Source organism: Amblyraja radiata, chromosome 12 (genome assembly GCF_010909765.2).
Source record: "Amblyraja radiata isolate CabotCenter1 chromosome 12, sAmbRad1.1.pri, whole genome shotgun sequence".
NCBI classification, from domain to species: Eukaryota; Metazoa; Chordata; class Chondrichthyes; order Rajiformes; family Rajidae; genus Amblyraja; species Amblyraja radiata.
In genome coordinates this window covers 12,448,556-12,471,127 of record NC_045967.1, presented here as the reverse complement: position 1 = coordinate 12,471,127, position 22,572 = coordinate 12,448,556, and the positions used below count along the sequence as shown (strand labels likewise).

Here is a 22,572-nt window from a genome sequence, read left to right as displayed (position 1 = left end):
ATTGGAGAATTCAGTGTTCATACCATTGACCCGATGCAATCTTCAATGTAGCAGAGAAAGAATTGTGGGATGTTGGAAGTGACTGTTCAACATAACCAACAAAAGGACAGGCGATGCGGAGGCCCATGGCTACACCTTAAACTTGAGGAGTGTGAGAGGAGTCAAAAGCCAAGCTGTTGCGGCTGAGGAAAAGCTCCATCAGGTGGAGGAGAGCATTACTAGAGGGGAATTGATTGGGCATTTTAGGTAACTATTAAAATCCTTCCCCTCTACCCTGGGTCCCACCTGTCCTCACCCCTATTTCTCCCGTCCCTTTCCCTTCCATCTACATATCTCCTTCTTTTGCTTCAGCATTCGCAGATTGAGTGTTTTATTGACATACACATTTGTAGGTTAATTGGCATCTGTAAATTGTCCCTAGTGTGTAGGATAGTGCTAGTGCACTGTGTGTAGGATAATGCTAGTGATCGCTGATCGTCTCAGACTCAGTGGGCCGAAGGGCCTGCTTCCATGCTGTATCTCTGAAGACTGAAGTCCCTACTAAACTTCCCTTAAACGCCATTGACTCCAAACACCAGGGCTCTGCTCAGAAGGCGATGCGCTGACAGAAAAATGCATTACAACTCAAGCAACCTGAAATCAATTGAATTATGAAGGGATTATATCCCAATGTGGGATATAATTCATTAAATATGAATAGGTAACATTTCAGGTCAGCGCTCATCTTCAAATGCGGACAAGGCCTGGCAAATAATAGGTGGACACAGGTGTGGTGAAGGAGCCTTGATAGGTGGATGGGCAGACAATGGCCAGAGATGAATAGTGAGAAGGAATGGAGATTGAAGAGTTGTGAATTGTGAAGCCAGAGGAAGGAATATAGGTGAAAGGTGAGTGGAGAAATAGACAAGAGTCAAGGTGAGGCACAGGAAAGACAGGGGTGAGGGTGTGGGAGGAAAACAAATAGGAAAGGGGGTGGTGGGGTTTGGTTAATTACCTAAAATTGGAGAATTGTTCATACCATTGGGTTGTAAACTACCCAATTCATCACTTTTTTGCCTTAATGTATTGTTGCATCGAGATTAAGACGACAATGTATACAATGTTAACACACTAGCCTAGAAGAATTACTATAAAACATTTATTTTTCCAATTTCCCTCCTGGGATGAAGTTTTATTGTATTGTATCGTATTGGCTTATTTCTTTATGAAATTGAGCCAACATTACTCCAGTTAGTGTGTCTGCTCAATAACTTTAAGTGTTATAAAAATTCTGATGAGAGCGTGTTTGCTAAAAAACTTGATGATTAATTAAAAATGAACAAACTAAATACACAAGACTACTGCATCAATCATCCACAAGTGAACCACAAGAAGAAATTGGCGGGTGAACAAGATCATTGTGTATCATCCCGTGAAAACACAATGGGCAAACGTCAGGATTAGCAACGTTCAATGCTATTCCTTCAAAATGTGGAGTGCAGTTTCTAGAGATTCAGCATGGAAACAAGCCTTTTGGCCACCAAGTCCCCACTGACCATTGAACAATCCATTCATAGACACAAAGTGCTGGAGCAATTCAACGGCTCAGGCAGCATCTCTGGAGAAAAGGAGCAGGTGACGTTTTGGATCAGAAGCTTTCTTCAGTTCAGTTGAGTTACTATAGCACTTTGTGTCTATCTTTGGCATAAACCAGCATCTGCAGTTCCTTCCTATGCAACCAATCCATCGCACTAGTTCTCTATCTTATCCACTCCTTGCGCACCAGGGGCACTTTACAGAAGCTAATTAATCTACGAATATGCACAACTGTAGGATATGAAGTCCCTGGAGTTACAGAGCGAACGTGAAAACTCCACACAGAGGTTACTCAAGTCTCTGACATTGTGAGGCATTAATGCAAGACAACTACAGTATAAGATCAAGGCTTGCTGGACAACATCCTTTATCTCTACCCTTTAAGCAAACTAAGTTCTCAAGTCACACACCATCCTAAAGATTAAAAGTGCTGTACATTTCCAATAGATCAAAATCTTGGCAGTTAACCAAGAGTCACGAGAAGTACTGTACTTTATCACATGGACCATGTCAATTCCACAAAACGACTCACCACCCACCGACTCCCATGGCTATCTGGACAACACTTCTTCCCATCCTGCTTCCTGTAAGGACTCTATCGCCTACTTAGAAACATAGAAAATAGGTGCAGGAGTAGGCCATTCGGCCCTTCGAGCCTGCACCGCCATTCAATATGATCATGGCTGATCATCCAACTCAGTATCCTGTAACTGCCTTCTCTCCATACCCCCTGATCCTTTTAGCCACAAGGGCCACATCTAACTCCCTCTTAAATATAGCCAATGAACTGGCCTCAACTACCTTCTGTGGCAGAGAATTCCAGAGATTCACCACTCTCCGTGTGAAAAATGTTTTCCTCATCTCGGTCCTAAAAGATTTTATCCTTATCCTTAAACTGTGACCCCTTGTTCTGGATTCCTCGATCTACACCACATCTGCACCCAGGACGAGGTGTTCCAGACCAGGGCATCGGAGATGTTCTCATTCTTTAGATAACGGAGGTTCCCCTCTTCGATTATAGATGAGGCTCTCACCAAGGTTTCCTCTATATCCCGCAGCTCAGCCCTCGCTCCCCATCCCCCTACTCGTAACAAGGACAGAGTCTCCCTTGTCCTCACCTTTCACCCTATCGGCCATCGCATACAACATATAATCCTCCAACATTTTTGCCACCTCCAAACGGGATCCCACCACTGGCCACATCTTCCCATCTCTTCCCCTTTCTGCTTGCTGCAGAGACCGTTCGCTCGTAACTCCCTGGTCAATTCGTCCCTTCCCACCCAAACCACCCCCTCCAAGTACTTTCCCTTGCAACCACAGGAAATGCTACACTTGTCGCTTTACCTCCCCCCTCAACTCCATCCAAGGACCCAAGCAGTCTTTCCAGATGAGGCAGAGGTTCACCTGCACCTCCTCCAACCTCATCTGCTGCATCCGCTGTTCCAGGTGTGAACTTTTCTACATCGGCGAGACCAGGTGCAGGCTTGGCGATCGCTTCGCCCAACTCCTCCGCTCAGTTCACACTAACCAACCTGATTTCACGGTGGCTCAGTACTTCCTTCAACTCCCCCTCCCATTCCGAATCCGACCTTTCTGGCCTGGGCCTTCTCCATTGCCCAGTGCAAATTGGAGGAACAGCACCTCATATTTCACTTGGGCAGTTTACACCCCAGCGTTATGAACAATTCCCTCCAATTTCAGATAGTGCTTGCTTTCTCCCTCCTTCCCCTCCCCCTTCCCAGCTCTCCCACAGCCTACTGTCTCCGTCTCTTCCTTTCTTTCCCCACATCCCCCCCCCCCCCCAACATCAGTCTGAAGAAGGGTCTCGACCCGAAACGTCGCCCATTCCTTATCTCCGTAGATGCTGCCTCACCCGCTGAGTTTCTCCACCATTTGTCTACCTACCATCTTCTTAATGCCTGTTTGGGACATAAATGGCCATTACTGGAATCTACACAACTAATAATTTTTTTTAACTGTTCGGCCAGAGGAGAATAGACAGCAACATGAATAAGCACATCCCTGATAAGATCATCTCAAAAACCTAGACTGACACTCAAATGCAGCTGTGATCTTACAAGAGAGGTGTTAAAATAAAGTGACATCTGTCTTCCCAAGTGAATCAGATGATCCTATGGGGCCACTTCAAAGGAGAAGGTCTCCTTCAGTACTCAACCTAATAGATATTCCTCAATATTTAGGGCACATCATGGCAAGAGTAGTTTGCTGCAGAGCTGACACAAAATTACCAACCCTTCAAATTGATTCCAAAGCAATTTAGAGATATAGCCAATGAACGGCCCAATATAAATACCACAATTTTGTATGCTGCCACATTAATACCATATCTGTGGTATCCAGTCAAAGCAGCATTAATTAGCTAACAAAGGGAGTATTATTTTCATGCATTGGTTGGATGGCCTTCTGTATTTTTTCTTTATAAAATGCATAAACTACTCTCCTGTGAAATTCTCCAATTAATTGAATTAATTATAGTGATGGTTAACACGTCAATACAAGATAAACTTGTTTTTCAGTGGTGTCTGACAACATTTAAAATTGGTCCAGTGGTTTATGATGATGTTCAGGAAGAGGAACATAATTCAAAAACCACAAAGCAGATAACCAGGCGATCAAACTGCAATTATGTCTTGCATTCATCAAATCATTTATAAACTCACGTATACTACGCAGAAAGGAAGGCTTTGTTGGTGCTAGTTTAAAGAAAGAGTTATTAAGTTAATTAGGTTAAACCCAGTTTCCAGCTCAGTCCAGAGGATTGCAGATCATGTTTTGTCAGGTCCCTTTCCTGACTAGCTTCTGCCACCACCGTCACATTGTCAGGTTGTAATCCTCAGATATGACCTACTCTGTAAAGGTTTTTTTGTTGTTGTCCCAAACCAGTTAACTCACTTGAATGTAATATCTTTTCTGAGAGTACAACCAGCAAAAAAACTTTGCAAGACTGAATTAAATCTCTTCCCCATCCTCAAATTAGTTTGCCCAGTCGCGCAGCACCGAAACAGGCTCTTCAGACCAACTTGTCTATGCTGACCAACATGCCCCATTTAAGCTAGTCCCATTTGCCTGCATTTGACCCATTTCCCACAAAACCTTTCCTATGGATGTGCCTGTCCAAGTGTCTTTGAGGTTCTATTTGTACCATCAAACCATTCGTTATTAAAGACTAATGAACAATGAGGCTCAGGGAAAGGGGAGAAAAGGTAGTAGTGGGGTGGGAGAATCTTCCAAAAGTGTCAAGCCACCCAAACTCACCTGTCCTCCATTCTTGTCGCACACATGCAACAGGCCCCAGTGCAGTCTTCAGTTGGGAAGCTGGTTGTGAGGGCAAGACCAACCGGCTTAGTGATGGCACAAACTTGGATCTAATTACACCCCGGAGTTAAATGCAACATCAACACAGCAGTAATTGACCATTTAATATTATCGCAACAACAAAAAATCATAGAATTAGAGGCTTTAGTCCTCCTGTAATGAGTTAATTTTGATGGAAGTCAAATAACCAAATTTCCTGGAAATGGGCAGAAAAAAATTCCCAATCAGCGTGTGGTTTCAGAATACAAAGCAATTACAATACCAAAGTCGAAAAATATACTTGAGTAACATCACTAAGTTTCAGCTTATGCCTAAATATTCAAACTTCGCGTCTATACAACGCTCTGCTGCAAACCAGAGTCCAGTTAAGATCACATTCAGACAATTTTATTTTTAGTAACATGGTTACCTTTAAAGCAAGAGATTCTAATGTTGCAATTTTGGATGCAAGTACCAAATATCAACCCCACGGAATACAAATACAATTGAGCAATATCTAAACAGAAAATTAAATACTTAAGACTCCATGGACCAACACCATTAATTGAACAAACAAAGTCTGGAGGATCCCGCTTACATGGATAATCAGACTGCCAAATATGAACTCTTGTATGCCAAGGAGATTTATGTGGAATTTCTTAAGAAATCTTGAAATGCTTCATTATTGAAGAGCTCTACGGAAATGGGTCTAGATGAGCTCAATTAATAACACATACATGACCTTTTATGCAAATTGACCCAACATAATTTCCTAGCCCCCCAAGAAACACTAGCACACAAATTAAGGAGCTTAATAACAGATTGGTGATAGAACATTTTGAAATTTGCTTAACTAAGGAAACATGGAATCATTTCCAGGTGCTTATAGTTTTGTAGCCTCCAGTGGACAATTTAAATCTAACACCTTCAGGTATCCAGGTATTTTTTAGACAAAGCTTTTGGATAACTGTACCGTATCTACTCATGACACCTCCACAAAATCTCCTCAAGGTGGTGCTGGTCTCCACTTAGTGCTTATTTTCAGTGAGCACATTATTAGCTGCAATGTCTCAATACACATAACATGATGATCGTTACTAACAAGTAGAACAAAATAGATAAGCTGTAGCTAGTTTACAATTATATCACCATCCTATTTATCAACAATCCACCTCATGAGGCATCAGAAAAATACTAGGCAGCTAAAGACAACCTCCTTTCCCACCCACCATATCTGCCTGGACAACAATAATGTTGAAATTTTAAGGTTGCAATTTTGAATTAAATCTTATTAGATACAAAACATTCAAAACAGAAAGCCTGTCACTTGTCAAAATTTTAGAATGTGGGAAATCTAACATTCAATATCTTAGTAATTCTGGAGAACATGGAAGCTAGAAAACGCAAGTGGCGTGGTTGTCAAATTCAATAAGCTGTTAAACATCAACTGCACTTAGGTGGCTAAAAAGTCACTGGCTAAGGACAGATTTTCTTCACCGAAGGACAACAAAGCAAATTCCATGGTATCCTTTTGCCAAAACAAGCTTTCTATAATTGCACAAAATTCTGGAAACTCTGCAGGTTAGGCAGTATCTTAACCCAGGTGCTTAGGCTAATGTGGCCAAACTAGTAGACCTTCATGCAAATAGAAGATTTAATTAGTAGTGTTTTGGATCAGTCATTTGAACTATGGAGACAATTACATGGCAGGGCGAATGAAGTGGTACGAGATATTAATTCAATTCTCCACATCACTATTAAGTTCATAATAGGAGCAGAAATAAACCATTTGGTCTCAGGTCTACTTTGCCTTTAAATCATGGCTGATCCATCTCTCCCTCCCAACCCCATTCTCCTAAATTCTCCCCGTAACCCAACACCAGAATCTATCTCTGCCTTAAAAAATATCCATTGAATTAGCCTCCGCAGCCTTGTGGCAATTAATTCTAGTATTTCGCAACTACAAAGCGTTGTGCAAACAACATTGCCTTCTACCATTTCCAAAGTTTGAACTCGTTCTGTACGAGTCTTTAAACTAAATGGCCATGTTAGAAATGAACAAGCTAATTGCACCAAGATGTTAAAAATAGAAAAATTTACTACCACTCAAACTACATGCAAATCTTAAAATTACTGCTAATGAGGGGGCAAGAATGGGGTCAACAGGAACTTTAAAGGACCTCATTAACCTGTGGATTCTAGAATCACTTCCATTAAGCTAAAATAGGAAGATTTCATTTTGCATTTTGTGATCAATATTTCACTTTGACATTTTCTTCACAAAATCACTCACTGCATTTAGTCCCAATATTGCAACCTTACAATGTAGCAAGACAGTACAGCTGTAATGGTGAATTACTAAACCTCTTGCAGTATAAATTTAACATGGTAACAAAACTGAAATGTGTAATAATTCCTTAAAGTTACCTTTGATCTTTAAGGTACAAATCACACTACCTACAGGTTCTAATATCCGCAGTCTTGTGTCTCCTTTGTACATCAAAGTACTCAAATGCTAGATTTTGTCACGAACAAATCTCCACCTTTTGGGGAAATGAAATATGTAAAGAATCCAGTAGCAATGTGTTATTTCAACTAAAACTACATGCTAAAATGAATCAATTTGTGTAGTTCTTTATACAAAGAAACAAGTTAAAGTAGATTTACTGATCTTTGGTTAATCAAGATTTTATAGTGATGGATCACTCTTAAGAGAATTATTTAAACTCAATTGTGAACAATCAATGTCAGTGATCCACTGATACAATCACCTAATGATTTAATTCCAGTTCAAGTTCGAATGGCAATTAAAAAACTGAGCCCACTTTATTTTAGCAAACTTGGATTGAGAAATTTTTAGTAATTAATCCAGTTTATATTAAAAGAAAATGTCAACAATCCTGAAATTTTCCTAGAATATTTAGCCTTTTGGGGTAGAGAAATAGTCACGTTAATTTCTCTCAGAAGGATCTTGGTAAACTCTGCTCAATAGTAGCCATTTTACATGAAATAGCTAAAGAAACTTTAGACAAGCAAGACTTTACAAATTTAATCCTGTTTAATTACTTCAAAACACATTTTAGCATACTAAACATACAAAAAAGAAAATATACCTTAGTTACAAGATCATTTGAAGTACAGAATGCTCAGGGTTGTCACTAGGATTTCAATGAAGCAACACTGGGAGCCACCACAAAGCCTGTGAAGTATCAGACAGGGCAATGTAGCACCACAAGCAACATTTTTTTTTTTTTTATATAAAAAGGGAAAGTTTTAAAGCATCATGCTCAATTGTCCCCAAATTGCACCAACTGTAAGGTAGCAATCACTTTAAAGAATGACGGACTATATTACCTAGAAAACAGACACAGTGGGCCCATTAGTTCCAAAAAAGCTTTTGATTTTAATGGTGCAATTCCATTTTTCAATACAATAAGAGAACATCAGTTCACAGGAATGGGAAGATTCATTTACCATTTTACAGCCCTTTGGATTTGGCTTCTGCTAATATATATAAACCCCCCTCGGAAGTGCAGCAGTGATGATATATTTAGGCACTGGAGGTCAATATTAAATGGTCACCTCCTTTTTCTATCCAACAGTTCTTAATTAATTGTAGTTGCTACCAGTGTGTGGCTGCCATCTTGCTACTTTGCTTCTATAAACTATATCTTAGTCCTGAATGAGGTCAAATGCTTATTGTACAATCATTCTAGTACATTAGATACAGCATGATGTTGTCTATAAGCATGGCAGGCTTCAAATACTGACAACTCTGATTTTTTTTTTTTTTACTTTGATTGCTCCTTTTCTCATACTTACAGCAATCTCAAATTGAATTGGCTACAACGGCACTTTAAACTATACTGCACTTAAAACACAAAACACCACATAAATACATCTTAATCCAGTTAAATCCCCCTTCTGTACAAGAAATTGCCAGTTTACAGAAAGAAGAGTTAACAGCTCAATGTTCACCGCTGTAGTGTGAATATTACAAAAAGGCCTGTACAGTTTAAAACTCAAGCTACTTTTTGCCTTAGACAATATACACACCAACTTACAAAATTAAAAGGTTGCAACACTTGTAACAGGGTTTAAATGCTTTCAGTTACATAGCAAGTAATTATGCAGAGGCAAATATACATTTTAATCATCATCCTCTTCATCGTCCTCCTCCTCTTCGTCCTCCTCATCATCATCTTCATCATCATCATCACAATATGCCTCCTTCTTGGCTGGGGGTTTCTTTGCGCTATCCACTTTGCCTTTGGCACGATAATCCGCAACGTCCTTTTAAAAAAAAGAGAAATATTTAACTGCCAATTGGAAGATCAGCAAGACCACCAATTTACACAAGACAAAATTCCAAGTGCTCCTGGTAATTATGAATTTTCAATAATATTTCAACTGTATCTTAATGCATTGGGGAATTTGGTACATTGAGGAAAGTTACTCAGAAGCAAGAAAGCAAGATGTTAATTCCTTATTGCAATTGGACTTGCCTTATCATATTTTTCTTTCAGCTTATAAGCCTTGCTATTGAATGGCTTCTTCTCCTCATCACTGCATGCATTCCACAGTTCGCCAAGCTTCTTTGCTACATCACCAATAGTCAAGCCAGGACTCACAGCCTTGATTTTTGGTCGATGTTCCGAGCAAAACAAGAAGAATCCAGACCTGCAAATAAATGTACACAAGTGTATCTGACAATATTACCATAGATATTAATTGGGGGGTTTTTTTTTTTGACAAAATGAAGACAAAACCAAGCAACTTGGGGAGTTCGAGTCAAGTTTTAAAAGGAAGCTAACCTTGTTAAAATTAGTTTGTCATATGGACAAGTATGAGGTACAGCTACAATATTTTGCCTACATCAAGCCAAACAAATCACATCTTTTGCATCACATAGAGAAAAGATTGCAAAGGAGGATGACAGTGCAATTCACAATTAAAAATAAGTTAATGGTAGCGCATGACGTGGTCTTAGCGGTTGTCATCAAGGTTAGATTAGTATTGTGGGGCATATGTTGAAATCACAAAAAAAATGTGCATGTTGTTTAGGTTAGAAAAGGCAGGTCCCACATCGACCACAAGTCAAGGAGAAAGGTGAGGTGACCAAGAAGGAATCAGATTTTTTTAAATTCTATCCAATGCATCCAGCTTATTATGCTTCCTTCAAGTTCTTAAATGGAAATCATTTAATATTTTTATGTAATCACTATTTGATCTTTCAAATACACTATTAGCTGCATTTTGGAAAACATACTCACGGAGGTCTTTTTGGTGCATTGGGGTCTTTCTTCTTCTTACTACCTTTGGCTGGCGTGTAATTTTTCATTTCTCGATCATAACGTGCCTTATCTACTTTAGCCAAATCTTCAAATTTGCCCTTCTCTTTACTGGACATGGTCTGGTGAAGAGTACATGTTTCATATTACAAATTTAAAAATTACATTTTATCAAGTGTTATGTACCTTTTTTGCAGGGAAATTAGGTTACCTTCCATCTTTCAGAGCATCTTTTTGAGAAATCTGAGAAGTTAACTGGAATATCAGGAGTTTTCTTTTTGTGTTCTTCACGGCAAGTCTGAACGAAATAGGCATAGGAGGACATCTTGCCTCTTGGCTTCTTGGGATCACGTTTTGCCATGTTGCTGTTTTCTAAAATTTTAAAATAAATTCAATTTAAAATTTCACATTTAATTTTAAATTCCAACCTAATGCCTAAATAAATTCCCATTCAGAAAATACATATTCAAACATCCAAGTAATAATTGCACCCGTCTTCCAAATTCCCAGCCAACATTTGCCTAATGTCAACTTTGAAGATGAAAAAAAAATTCGGACTTTTCTCCCCAAAAAATTGTTTCAAATATAAAATTGTGCAATGCAAAAAAAACTCAAAACTGTTTTAATCCCCTGCGTTAATAACAAATTAACCCTGTAAACATAAAGTTGAAAAGATTAAAGTCTTCGGCTGAATTAAAAAAGTGCCGAGCTGGGGAAAAGGAAAGAAAATCTCTTCTAAAAACCCTTACGCGGCACATAAGTCCATTGTTACAAGATAAGATTTTATTTCGGTGACGGGTTGAGTTAAATGCAAATCAGGGCCATAAAACGAAAGCCTCAGTGTTAATACAGCGACTGGGCTGCTTGTACCGGACCCTCCAGCAGCATGGGGGCTTCATGCTACCAAAGTCTGCCTCTCAACCCTTGCTATTTATCTTATTTCTTTCCCGCCATGATCCCCCCCTTCTCCCTCTCATATCATCTCCATTTTATGATCAAGGACAACAACAAAAAAATATGCCGATGTGTGAATTGAAAAAATGCAGAGAGACAGATAATAAAAGAGACACTGGTTTAATTTAATTGCAATTTTTTCCCTTTATTGTCATTCAAAGGGGGAGGGGGGTGGGGGAGGAGGCGGGCTGTATTCAGTGCGAGCGTGCAAGTGCAATGATGGCGAAGAGAGAGGGAGAGAGGAAAAAAAGGTGGTCAACGCTCCCAATAATTCTTCATCCATTTTGTGCAAGGCTTGCTGATGAAAGAAAGTGCCGGTGAAATGTGTCGGGCGGCTGCTGTGAGGGTGGCCGGGGTTGTGGCTCTGGTTATAAAGCGCGTACACACGCACACACAGAGATATATAGAGCGGATAATAGCGAGGTGGTGGGGATAGAGGGGGGGGGGGCGCTGGGCTCCACATAAAATGGCTGCACCCACCGACGACCCCCTCCCCTTCATCCCCTCCCCACCGCCATTACGACCCCCCCTCCCCAAAACTTCACACACACACACTTTGACGCATAGCGGTTCCGCTCGGGCTGTCGAGACAGGAGGTTTATGAAGGGTTAGAGAGGAGGAGGAGGAGGGGTGGTTGCGAGCGGCCTGAGCCGCCGTCCGGCCCCCGGGAGCGGGGACAGTTGGGGAGAAAGGAGTCGGGGTCCATCCTCACACGACGGACCCGCGGTCGACGGCTCTCCCTTTCCCCGCCGTCACCTCACACAGCCTCTGCCATGTTAAACTCTCCCCACACACACAGAGTGAGGGGGAGGGGTGAGAGAGTGTGTGTGTGTGGTGGGGGGTTAGAATGAGGAGAAAGAGCCGGTGGACGGCGTTGGCTTCGCCGCTGCGGGCGGCTGAAGGCGGCAGTGGGTGAGGGGAGGATGCGCGAATGCGCGAATGCAGCGGGATTGTACTCACCGGGCGGGCGGGCTAGCGGTGGACGCTTCTACGATGGGATGGGATGAGTGCCGGGCGGGTGGACGGACGGACGGACGCTAGCTCGCTCTCGAGCCTCCTTTTGCACCAAGCCTCGCCTCGCCTCGCGCGCCCATAGGCTCGCCGCCGCCGCCAGCTCGGCCCGCCCCCACTTGCCGCCCATTGGTCGACAGGCGCGTCCATCACCCGCTCGGTACCGCCCACCCGCCTCACATTTCTCCGTGGTCCCGCCTACTGCCTCATGACCCCGCCCGCTCGTCCGTCATTGGCCGCCGGGCGCGTCCGTCTGCGGCTCATTACCTGGCGGTCCCGCCCATTTCCTCTGTGGCCCCGCCCATTAATTACCCATTGGCCAATGGACGTGTTCGTCGGCTTAGAGTTTCCGCCTACTCGCCTCCCATTGGCTGGACGTCCCTGCACTCGTCTCTCATTGGCCAGCGAAAGCGTTCGTCTGCGACGTCCGCGCCGGCTGTTCCCGCCCACCCGCCTCTCATTGGTTGACAGATACGTCCAGCCGCTGCTCGTTGCCTGACAACCATGCGAACCCGCCTCTCGTTGGCTGGTGGACACGCCCACCCGTCACTCAACAACCCTGTGGACACGCCCACCTGTCGCTGACCCGGCCGATTCAAACACTCGTCCCGCCTTGAGTCAGCAGCGGAGGGAGCAACGACAGATGGAGCACATAGGGCTCTCTCTTTGTGCATGGTCCAACACCATTCAAAACTATTGGCACCCTAGCCATGGGTTATTTAACTTTACAATCCTTTCCACAGCCCTGCATGTAAGATTTTCAAATTCATTGCACATTTTCGAGCGTTTTAAAGCTTTTAATCTGCTGCAAGTAAAAAAATCATTTTTGTGAATTAACCAGCATTTTATAAACTTTTAGCCGGTTTTCCCTCACCCACCAATGCGTAAGCTATATCTCTTCTACATCACCGAGTAGCAATGCCAATCAAAAGTTGGACATTGGAAAGTTAAGAAATTGCCATTGCAAAAATAATCTAAATTTGTCTAATCTCCCTCGAGTGCTAATGGGCTCTAATCCAAGCAGCATTCTGGTACATCTCTTCTCCACCCTCTCTACATATCATTCGTGTAATAAACAGCCAGAACTACACATAACACCCCAAATGTAGTCAAATTAACATATTATTAAACTAACAGAACTTCCAGGCTCTTATATTTAGCGCTCCAACCAATGAAGGCAAGCAAACCATACACTTTCTTTACCACATTGGTCATCTTGGTCAGCATGGACAAGTTATAATAATAATAATAATAATAATAATAAGCCTTAATTGTCATTGTACTTAGAAATATAACGAAATTAGGAGAGCTACTCCTAATCAAAACAAGACAAAGTCACATCCAATACATTCAATGCGTTATTTTGCACTGGGAGAATATTACACTTAAATTTAGTATATAATTTGTAAAAAGAGGAAATATAAACTGAGTGGTCTGTTTTATAGTGGAATTGATGACAGTATTCTCTTGTCGTGTGGATAGTTGAGGAATTTAGAGTTCTAATGGCCCAGGGAAAGAAACTGTTCTAGAGTCTGTTTGTCCGGCTTTTGACGCACCTGTACCGCCTACCAGAGGGCAGGAGGTTGAACAGTGATTGTCCAGGATGGAAGAGGTCTTTGATTATTTTCCTGGCTCTCCGGAGGCACCGTGAGCTGGAGATGTCATCCAGGGAAGGCAGAGGGCAGCCGATGATTTTCTGGGCAGTTTTGATCACTCTCTGCAGTGCTCTCCTGTCTGCTGCTGAGCAGCCGACATACCACACCGTGATACAATATGCCAGCACACTCTCGATGGTGGAGCGGTAGAAGGTCACTAGTAGCTTCTCCTCTAAACTGTTCTTCCTTAGCACTCTCAGGAAGTGCAATCGCTGCTGGGTCTTTTTTACCACCGCTGAAGTGTTGGCAGACCAGGAGAGGTCCTCCGCATGTGCGTTCCCAGGAATTTGAAGGTGGAAACCCTGTCGACACAGTCCCCGTTGATGTAGAGTGGGGCAGGGTCCGCTCTGTGCCATCTGTAGTCGATGACCATTTCCTTTGTTTGCTGATATTAAGTGCCAGGTAGTTCGCAGAACACCACTCTGACAGCTTCAGGACCTAGTCTCTGTACGCTGCCTCGTCTCCTCCTGATATGAGACCGACACTGTGGTGTCATCCACGAATTTAATAATGGACCTTGTGGAGTGGATGGGAGTGCAGTCATAAGAGTACAGAGCATAGAGGATAGGACTCAGCACGCAGCCCTGTGGAGAACCAGTGCTGAGAGTGAGGGGCCCATTTTGACTGTTTTTGAGCGGTTATTGAGGAAGTCCTTTATCCAGGCGCAGGTGAGAGGGGGGAAGTCTAAGTCCCACAGATTGTTGCCTAGAATGTCAGGGATGATTGTATTGAAAGCTGAAATATAGCCAATAAAAAGGATCCTTACATGGTTCCCGGGTGTTCCAGATGGCTCAGTGCAGTGTGGAGGGCAGTGGCGATGGCGTCCTCCATCGATCTGTTTGCTCTATAAGCAAACTGATGAGGGTCAAGGTTTGGAGGGAGGCTGGATTTGATGTGCTGTGAAATTAATCTTTCATGACTACTGATGTTAATGCAATTGGTCTGTAGTCATTGAGTTGGGTCAAAGGGTGTGTTTCCATGCCGTATGACTCTAGGACACATTATCTACTTGTGTTGCTACTTTCAGGGAGTTATGGACTTGGACCTCAAAATCCCTCTGTACATCAATGCTGTTTAGGGTCCTGCTATTAACTGGATACTTTGACGTCCCAAAGTACAACACCTCACACTTGCCTGGATTAAACTTAATTGTCCCCCCACATCAATAACTGATCAATATCCTTCTGTATCCTTTGACAGCTTCATCACTGTCTGTACCCTCAGCGATGGCAACCTCACCAACGGTCTGTCTGTCTTTTTTGTTATTTTTAGTGTGTTTTGAAAAGTATGTGTTAATGTTCTCTGGTTTGTTTTATGTGTGAGGAGGGGGGGGGGTCATGGGAAACTTTTTTCTCAATCTCTTACCTTGCCGGAGATGCAATTGCTTTTCGGATCGTATCTCCGGTCGCTCTGCGGCCCAACCTCACGGAGCTGGCGGCTTGCTCGGGACTGACATTGAGCTCCACCGAGGGGCCGTGGACTTACCATCAGAGCCTGTGATCCCTTGCCCCGGATCGACGGCCTGCGGATTTCAACATCGAGGAGTTCGCATGATGTCGAGGCAGATGTCGGGAAGCTCCAAGTTGCAGAAGGTTCAACCAGCCCCGACCCGGGGTCCAATCTGAGATCCCCCCCCGATGCGGGAGCTTGATCGCCGCGACGCAGAGGGCCCGACTGCCGGCTATGGGAGCTAAGATCGTCCCGTCACTGGAAGGCTCGAGGCCCCCGACCGTGGGAGAACAAAGAAGGGAAGAGATTGAACTTTTTTTTCGCCTTCCATCACAGTGAGGAATGTGAAGGAGTCACTGTGGTGGATGCTTAGGTTACAATGTATTTTGTGTGTTTTGTTGCTTTTTATTGGTATGACTGTAGGGCAAATCAAATTCCTCGTATGTTGCAAAACAAATTTGGCTAATAAAGTACTATTATGATTATGAACTCCACCAATGCAACATTGACCTGAAACATCGACTGGCCATGTTCTCCAGAGATGCTGCCCGACCCACTGAATTAATCAGGCACTTTGTGTCTTTATTTGTAAATGGGCATCTTTTGGAGGAGGAGGAGCCATCTGGGTGAACGGCTGCTAGCCAGCAGCCGTCCGTTTTAAATCCGTTTTTTTTATAGTTTTTACTGAGTCCTGTTTTTTGTTTGTAGGGGATATGGTCTTTTTAATGTGGGGGGTAGGTGTAAACCTAATTTCTAGGTCCCTACCTGGTCGGTGAGGCAGCTTCTTCTCCGGGCTGCCCGTCGATCCGTCCTCGTGGCCTACCTGCGGGCTTGGAGCGCCGTTTCCTGGCGGGAACCGCCCAGCACCTCGGCCTCGGCGGCGGCACAGCATTGGAGCGCTGGAGCGGAGCGGAGTGGAGCGGGCGATCCCTTGCCTGGGTCGCCGCGCTGGAGCGACGCGCTGGAGCTCTGGCGAGCTGGACCGCCGAGAGCAACAACTCCGGGCTGCGGGCTGCGGAGCGGAGAGGAGGCGCCGACTTCAACAACGGGAGCCTGGGTGCTCCAAACCGGCGCGGCCTTGTCGGCTTCGGCAGCCGCGGGCTCCAACCAAGAAGCGGCCGTTCCAAGTGGCCCAGCCGCCGAAAGGACTCTCCCGACGCCGGGGCAAGACCACCCGGTGAGAACGGCCAGGGACATCGGGCCTCCGTAGAGGCAATTGCGGTGGCCTCAATAGGCCTGACTTTGGGGTGAACATGGGGTGGGGACTGGACATTGTGCCTTCCTCCACAGTGCTATCCACTGTGGGGGGATGATTTTTTTTGTCTATTTGTAGTCTTGTAGGTCTGTGTCCAAGATGGCTGCCGTGAAGGGAGAGTGGACGCTGGCACGAATTGGTTGCCGCTGCTCTCTCTTCACATTGTGTTTTTGATTTTTTGTTTTTGGATTGAATTCTGTTTTTAATTTGTGTCTCTGTGATGTCTTTATTATTTGTTATATTCCGATTATATGTTATTCCGATTAAATGTCTATTATTGTTATGTCTGTATTCTTTCTTTATGTGCTGCACGGAGAGGACGCTGGCGCTGTTTGTTCGCCGCTTCTCCGTTTGCTATTGTCTGTTACTATTGTAAAGCGACTTTGAGTCTTAGAAAAGCGCTATAAAAATAAAATTTATTATTATTATTATTATCTGCATTTTCTTGTGTCCATCAATTTGTTGTGTCATCTGCAAACTTAATAACCAACCCATATACATTTTTGTCCAAGTCATATATGTGCTCACAGAACTCCAGCCAGAATAACTCCCATCAGCCACTACCCTCTGTCTTCCATGTGTACGCCAGTTCTAATTGCAAGCAACCAAATCACTCTGAATCCCATGCGCCTTAATTTTCTAGATCCAAATCCCATAAGGGACCTTGCCAAACACCTTACTAAAGTAAGGACAATTTGACATTTGGTCTTATGTTTGCAATGTCACAGTATGAGGCTATTTATCCCATTGGGGCCAAACCAGCTCCCAGTGAAGCAAGCCCATTAGTCTCATTTCTCTCCCCTCACTTTTTCCCTGCAGGTAATAGAGAGATATGGATCGTGTAACCTATTATCTTGCACACATGCCTATCAACTCTCCTTTGATTGTTTTTCACATCAAGGGATTTTTTACAGCAGTCAATTGACCTACCAGCATGTCTTTGGAGGAACTACAGCACACAGAGAGAAGATGAGGGGCAAGACTGGGTTCTGGCCTACCGCGCGCTCTAGATCGGCTGCGGGAGGCACCCTCGGAGTTGGCGGGCAAGGAGAGGACATAATTTTGCTGATTGGTCGAGACGTCCAAGGAACTTCATCCAAGTTTTGATTAACTCTTATGGACCTGAAATGTTAATCTACTCCTCTCCCTGCAGATGCTACCTAATCTGCTGAGCATTTTCCAACATCTTCAGATTCACAATATTACAGTTTACCTGCCGAAGAAGAAGCTTTGTTTAACCTAACATTAGTTTAATGCTCAGGTATCCTCTGTGGGGAAACAATGTAATTAAACACATCCCAAAGGAAGTGTCTAGTGCTTGCAAATCCCCAGATGTTGATCCTAGGAAGAGACAGGTTCCAATGCTCAAAAGTGGTATTTGATGTTCTTTTGAGATATAACTTTGAAACTCAATGGACAAATGCTACACCCAGGTTCTTTCAAACATAATTAATAGGTGACCTGAAAAATTCTTATAGTCACTCAAAAAATATCCCAGTAAATGATAGGTGTTATATCATGGAATACATAATCTATTCCTCTAAGCCACAGGCTCAATATTTTCAATAACTATACGTATAGCCTCATCAACCTTTCTTGCATCTTTATCCCTGAACCACAAACAAATTTAGATTATTTTTCCAAGTAACTTGTGACCACAAAAGGTCACAAGGTGCTGGAGTAATTCAATGGGTTAGGTAACTCAAAGGATAGGTGATGTTTAGGGTCGAGACCGTTCTGCAAACATCTTCTGTCAGAGGAAGGGTCCCAACCTTAAACGTCACCTATCCATGATCTCCAGAGATGCCGCCCGACCCGTTGAGTTACCATGGCACTTTGTGTCTATCTTTGGTATAAACCAGCATCTGCAGGTTGTTTCTACAGGTCAGGCAGCATCTCTGGAGGACATGAATAGGTGTCGTTTCAGGTCATGACCCTACTACAGATCCTTAGTGGCTTTTTCTAAAGAAGGTTCTCGACCAGAAACATCACCTATCCATTTTCTCCAGAGACGCTGCCTGACCTACTGAGTTACTCCAGCACTTTGTGTCCTTTTATGTATTAACTAGCATTTGCAGATATTTGCTTCTAACTTGTGACCACCATATCTTTCTAGCCAAGATGTAATGCATAACACCAACATTTGTATTCTCCTTCTGTAAGATTATAATAATTTGCTGCACTCCTCAGCCTGGTGCCACCACAATTTTCGACATTTTCTCATTTCATTCTTAGACCAATGGTCAATGATGTTGCTCTAAGAGGGACCCCCCTTTCCACATTAGGCCACTCCGGAAAATCTAAACTTTCTCCCAGTGCCGCACCTTCTTGCATGCTGATAATACCTTTTGGCTTTCTATTGCTATGGCATATATTCTGGTCTCTGACTGCTCAATAGAAATGTGCTGAAACCTTCCTCTGGCTTCATAATTTACAACTCTTCAATCCTTTGTTGCACACATTCTGTTTTTGTTTATCCTTGGCCTTTGTCCAATCATCTGCTCATCAAAGAAAACCTTGCCTGTGTTCACCTATTATCTGCCACCCTTTGTCCTGCCCTTCCTCTCTTCCAGCTTTCCTTCCACCCCCTACCCCCACTTACAATCGGTCTGAAGAAGGGTTCAAACCTAAAATGTCACCGATCCATGTTCTCCAGATTTACTGCTTGATCTGTTGAGTTATTCCAATACTTTGTGTCTTTTTATGTAAACCAGCATTTGCAGTTCCGTGTATCTGGTAATCTGGTGCTAAGGAGTTGAGCTTAGTTTATTGTCACATGTACCGTGAAAAGCTTTTGTTGTCTGCTAACCGGTCAGTGGAAAGACAATATAAGTTTACAATCAAGCCATCCAGTGTATGGATACATGATAAAGCTTTGCACGATATACATTAATCCTCCATCACTCTTGCCTTTGCTATCCTGCAAAAGCATTCCAGCTCCTCTTCCCAATGTCCTGAATTTGAAGTCCTTTTCTTCTTTTATAAATCCTTCCCTGTCTTCACTCATCTTACATCCAGCACCCAATCACTTCCTTTTGTTTGCATTTCCATCTTAGACTGGCGCCTTATCATTTGTTCCATTGTTCTTCAAATCTACCATTAGTGAGACAACTTTCAACAATTTGGCCTCATCATTCTGTAGAGGGGCATTGAGACATATGGAGACACAAGGAACTACAGATGCTGGAATTATCCCAGCACCAATTACTCCATTACTTTGTTTTCTATGTATTAAGTCATCTGGCATGGAAACAGGTCCTTCAGCTCGCAGAATCAAAACCAACCATCAAAACCCCTTTACACTAATCTAAACCAACCCATTTCATTCTCCTCGCATTCCCACCTGCACCATCTAGATTCTACAACTGACCTACATACTGGGGCAAATTTACAGTGGCCAATTAACCAACCACCCTGTTTAGTTTAGAGATACAGCATGGAAACAGGCCCTTCGACCCACCGAGTCTGCACCGACCAGCATTCACCCCGTATACCTTATTACTATCCTACACAAAGGGCACAATTTACACTTCTTAGCAAAGCCAATTAACCTATAAACCTGCACTTCTTTGGAGTGTGGGAGGAAACTGGAGCACCCAGAGAAAACCACGCTGTCTTTGGGAGAATGTACAAACTCCATATAGACAGCACCCACAGTCAGGATCAAACCCGGTTTCTGGCGCTGTAAGGCAGCAACTGTACCGTTGTGCCACCGTGCCACCATCAGTGCTTTGAAGTGTTACATTTATCCTACCCTGAAATGTATGCCATCTACAAAATGCTGTTTGTTATGGCAATTGGTTTTCAAATTGAACCACAAGCAACTTACCAAAGCTTATCCACACAGCTCATGAACACATTCTCTCTAGGGTCATAGAATTATGAACACAGAAATAAGCCCTTCAGCATAACTCATTCATGCCAACCAAGATACCCAATCTAAGCTAGTTACCTGCATTTGGCCCATATCCCTCTTAACCTTTCCTATCCATGTACCTGTCAAAGTGTCTTTTAAATGCTGTTATGTTCTGGATCAGGAGAGAAGGTCCATGGGGAGGAGCGAATGCCACCTGAACACAAGTCATGGTCTGATCAACCACGGCTGGGTCGCCTGGGCGAGGGTGTCTGATGTTGTAGGACCCAAAACACCCAATGACCCCACGTTACATCACTGATGATGTGTTCAGGAGCATCAATAGATGTATTTTTTATCAATAGACTTTAAACTATAGACACACACTGGGGAAATTTACAGTGGCCAATAAACCCACCACCCTGTTTGGTTTAGTTTAGTTCAGAGATATAGCATGGAAACAGGCCCTTCAGTATCTTGAATCTCCATTCTTAGACATTGATGTTTCTTCATTGTAGCTGAGTCTAATCCTGGAACTCCATATCCACCGACACTATGAATATTTGTGCCTGCGCAGTTCAAGAAAACTCATCTTTTCTGGGGCAATTAGGGGTGGGCAAATTGTTCTTGTTTGCAAGAACATCTTTTTTATGCTTTTAGTTCATTGCGGGTATTTTTTCATGTTTTTATTTCATTGTGGGTTCTTCAGAACTGGTCTAGAGCTAAGTATCACTTATACTCATGTACTGTAGACATGGAGCAACAAGTAAAACACAGCTGTTTGTTGTGGAAATTGGTTTTCAAATCAAACCACAAGCATGGTTCAATGATTAACTACATGGCCTAGTTCTCAAGCCGACAGTGTGCTCACCACTGTTAAAGTAACTGCCATCCTCATAAAGACACACACCATACTATTGCCCCCTTTAAAAAGGAATAAGTGGTTAATTCTCAGTAAACAGTTAAACATACTGTATTTACAACTTTAGTGGATTCAAGATGTAAAGTTGTGAATCTAGTTACATTAAACACCTTTTTTACATACATGCATGAGAGCAACATTTAGAGACATTGCAGCTTCCTTGTTCTCTCAAGACCTGACAACCCTTTGCCCTATATGTCCACTTTACTCGAAAACTTTCAGTCGGTCAGACAGCATAGAAACATAGAAAATAGGTGCAGAAGGAGGCCATTCGGCCCTCCGAGCCAGCACCGCCATTCATTGTGATCATGGCTGATCGTCCCCTATCAATAACCTGTGCCTGCCTTCTTCCCATATCCCTTGACTCCACTAGCCCCTAGAGCTCTATCTAACTCTCTCTTAAATCCATCCAGTGATTTGGCCTCCACTGCCCTCTGTGGCAGGGAATTCCATAAATTCACAACTGGGTGAAAAAGTTTTTTTTCACCTCAGTCTTAAATGACCTCCCCTTTATTCTAAGACTGTGGCCCCTGGTTCTGGACTCGCCCAACATTCGGAACATTTTTCCTGCATCTAGTTTGTCCAGTCCTTTTATAATTGTATATGTTTCTATAAGATATCCCCTCATCCTTCTAAATTCCACGCCTAGTCTTTTCAATCTTTCCTCATATGACAGTCCCGCCATCCCAGGGATCAATCTCGTGAACCTACGCTGCACTGCCTCAATCACAAGGATGTCCTTCCTCAAATTAGGAGACCAAAACTGTACACAATACTCTAGATGTGGTCTCACCAGAGCCCTATACAACTGCAGAAGAACCTCTTTACTCCTATACTGAAATCCTCTTGTTATGAATGAAATCCTCTTGTTATGAAGCAATGGTGCAAAAAGAAAAGAGTTGTATTTCAGATCAGTGTCTTTCATCAGTTTCTATGATGGGTCATCAAGCCTAAATCTTCATACTTTTTCTCAACATGAAGTGTCTTCACTATTGATGATTTACAGAATTTTCAATTTTTATTGTTCTTTACAATTGATCCTTAGTCATGAAATAAACATAACACAGCTTGGAATATAAAATAAACTGCAGATGCTGGTTTATACCGAAGATAGACACAAAGTACTGGAGTAACTTCAGGGGTCAGGCAGCATCCCTGGGGGAAAAGGGTAGGTGACGTATCAACCCTTCAGACACAACTTAATATTGGTTTATTAATGTGACATGTACTGAGATACAGCAAAAGTCTTCCTAAAGTTCCTAGAATTACCAGTCCAATACCCCGAGTACCTA

The 22,572-nt window shown here is 43.0% G+C and overlaps 1 protein-coding gene across 2 annotated transcripts; it reads right to left on the bottom strand.

The window, feature by feature from the left end:
- Window positions 1–7,929: 7,929 nt before the first annotated feature.
- Window positions 7,930–12,247, bottom strand: hmgb3 (high mobility group box 3). Of its 2 annotated transcripts, none has more exons than XM_033030255.1 (5): window positions 12,096–12,247; window positions 10,393–10,553; window positions 10,164–10,303; window positions 9,396–9,570; window positions 7,930–9,183 (listed from the first exon to the last, which is right to left on the bottom strand). In XM_033030255.1, the coding sequence occupies exons 2-5, from the start codon at window positions 10,540–10,542 to the stop codon at window positions 9,040–9,042; spliced, it is 609 nt and encodes a 202-aa protein (XP_032886146.1). In that variant the 5' UTR covers window positions 10,543–10,553; window positions 12,096–12,247; the 3' UTR covers window positions 7,930–9,039. The 2 variants fall into 2 exon arrangements, with proteins under 2 accessions (XP_032886146.1, XP_032886147.1); XM_033030256.1 differs by having other exon boundaries at window positions 10,393–10,554; window positions 12,105–12,225.
- Window positions 12,248–22,572: the final 10,325 nt, after the last annotated feature.

What these genes read in the sequence shown, in the direction of transcription:
- hmgb3 (XM_033030255.1), bottom strand. Translation starts at nt 10,542, where the DNA reads ATGGCAAAACGTGATCCCAAGAAGCCAAGAGGCAAGATGTCCTCCTAT. An exon ending in GATGCTCTGAAAGATGGAAG is followed by an intron (nt 10,304 to 10,392) that starts GTAACCTAATTT and finishes ACTCTTCACCAG; the next exon opens with ACCATGTCCAGTAAAGAGAA. An exon ending in TGAAAGAAAAATATGATAAG is followed by an intron (nt 9,184 to 9,395) that starts GCAAGTCCAATT and finishes TTTTTTTAAAAG; the next exon opens with GACGTTGCGGATTATCGTGC.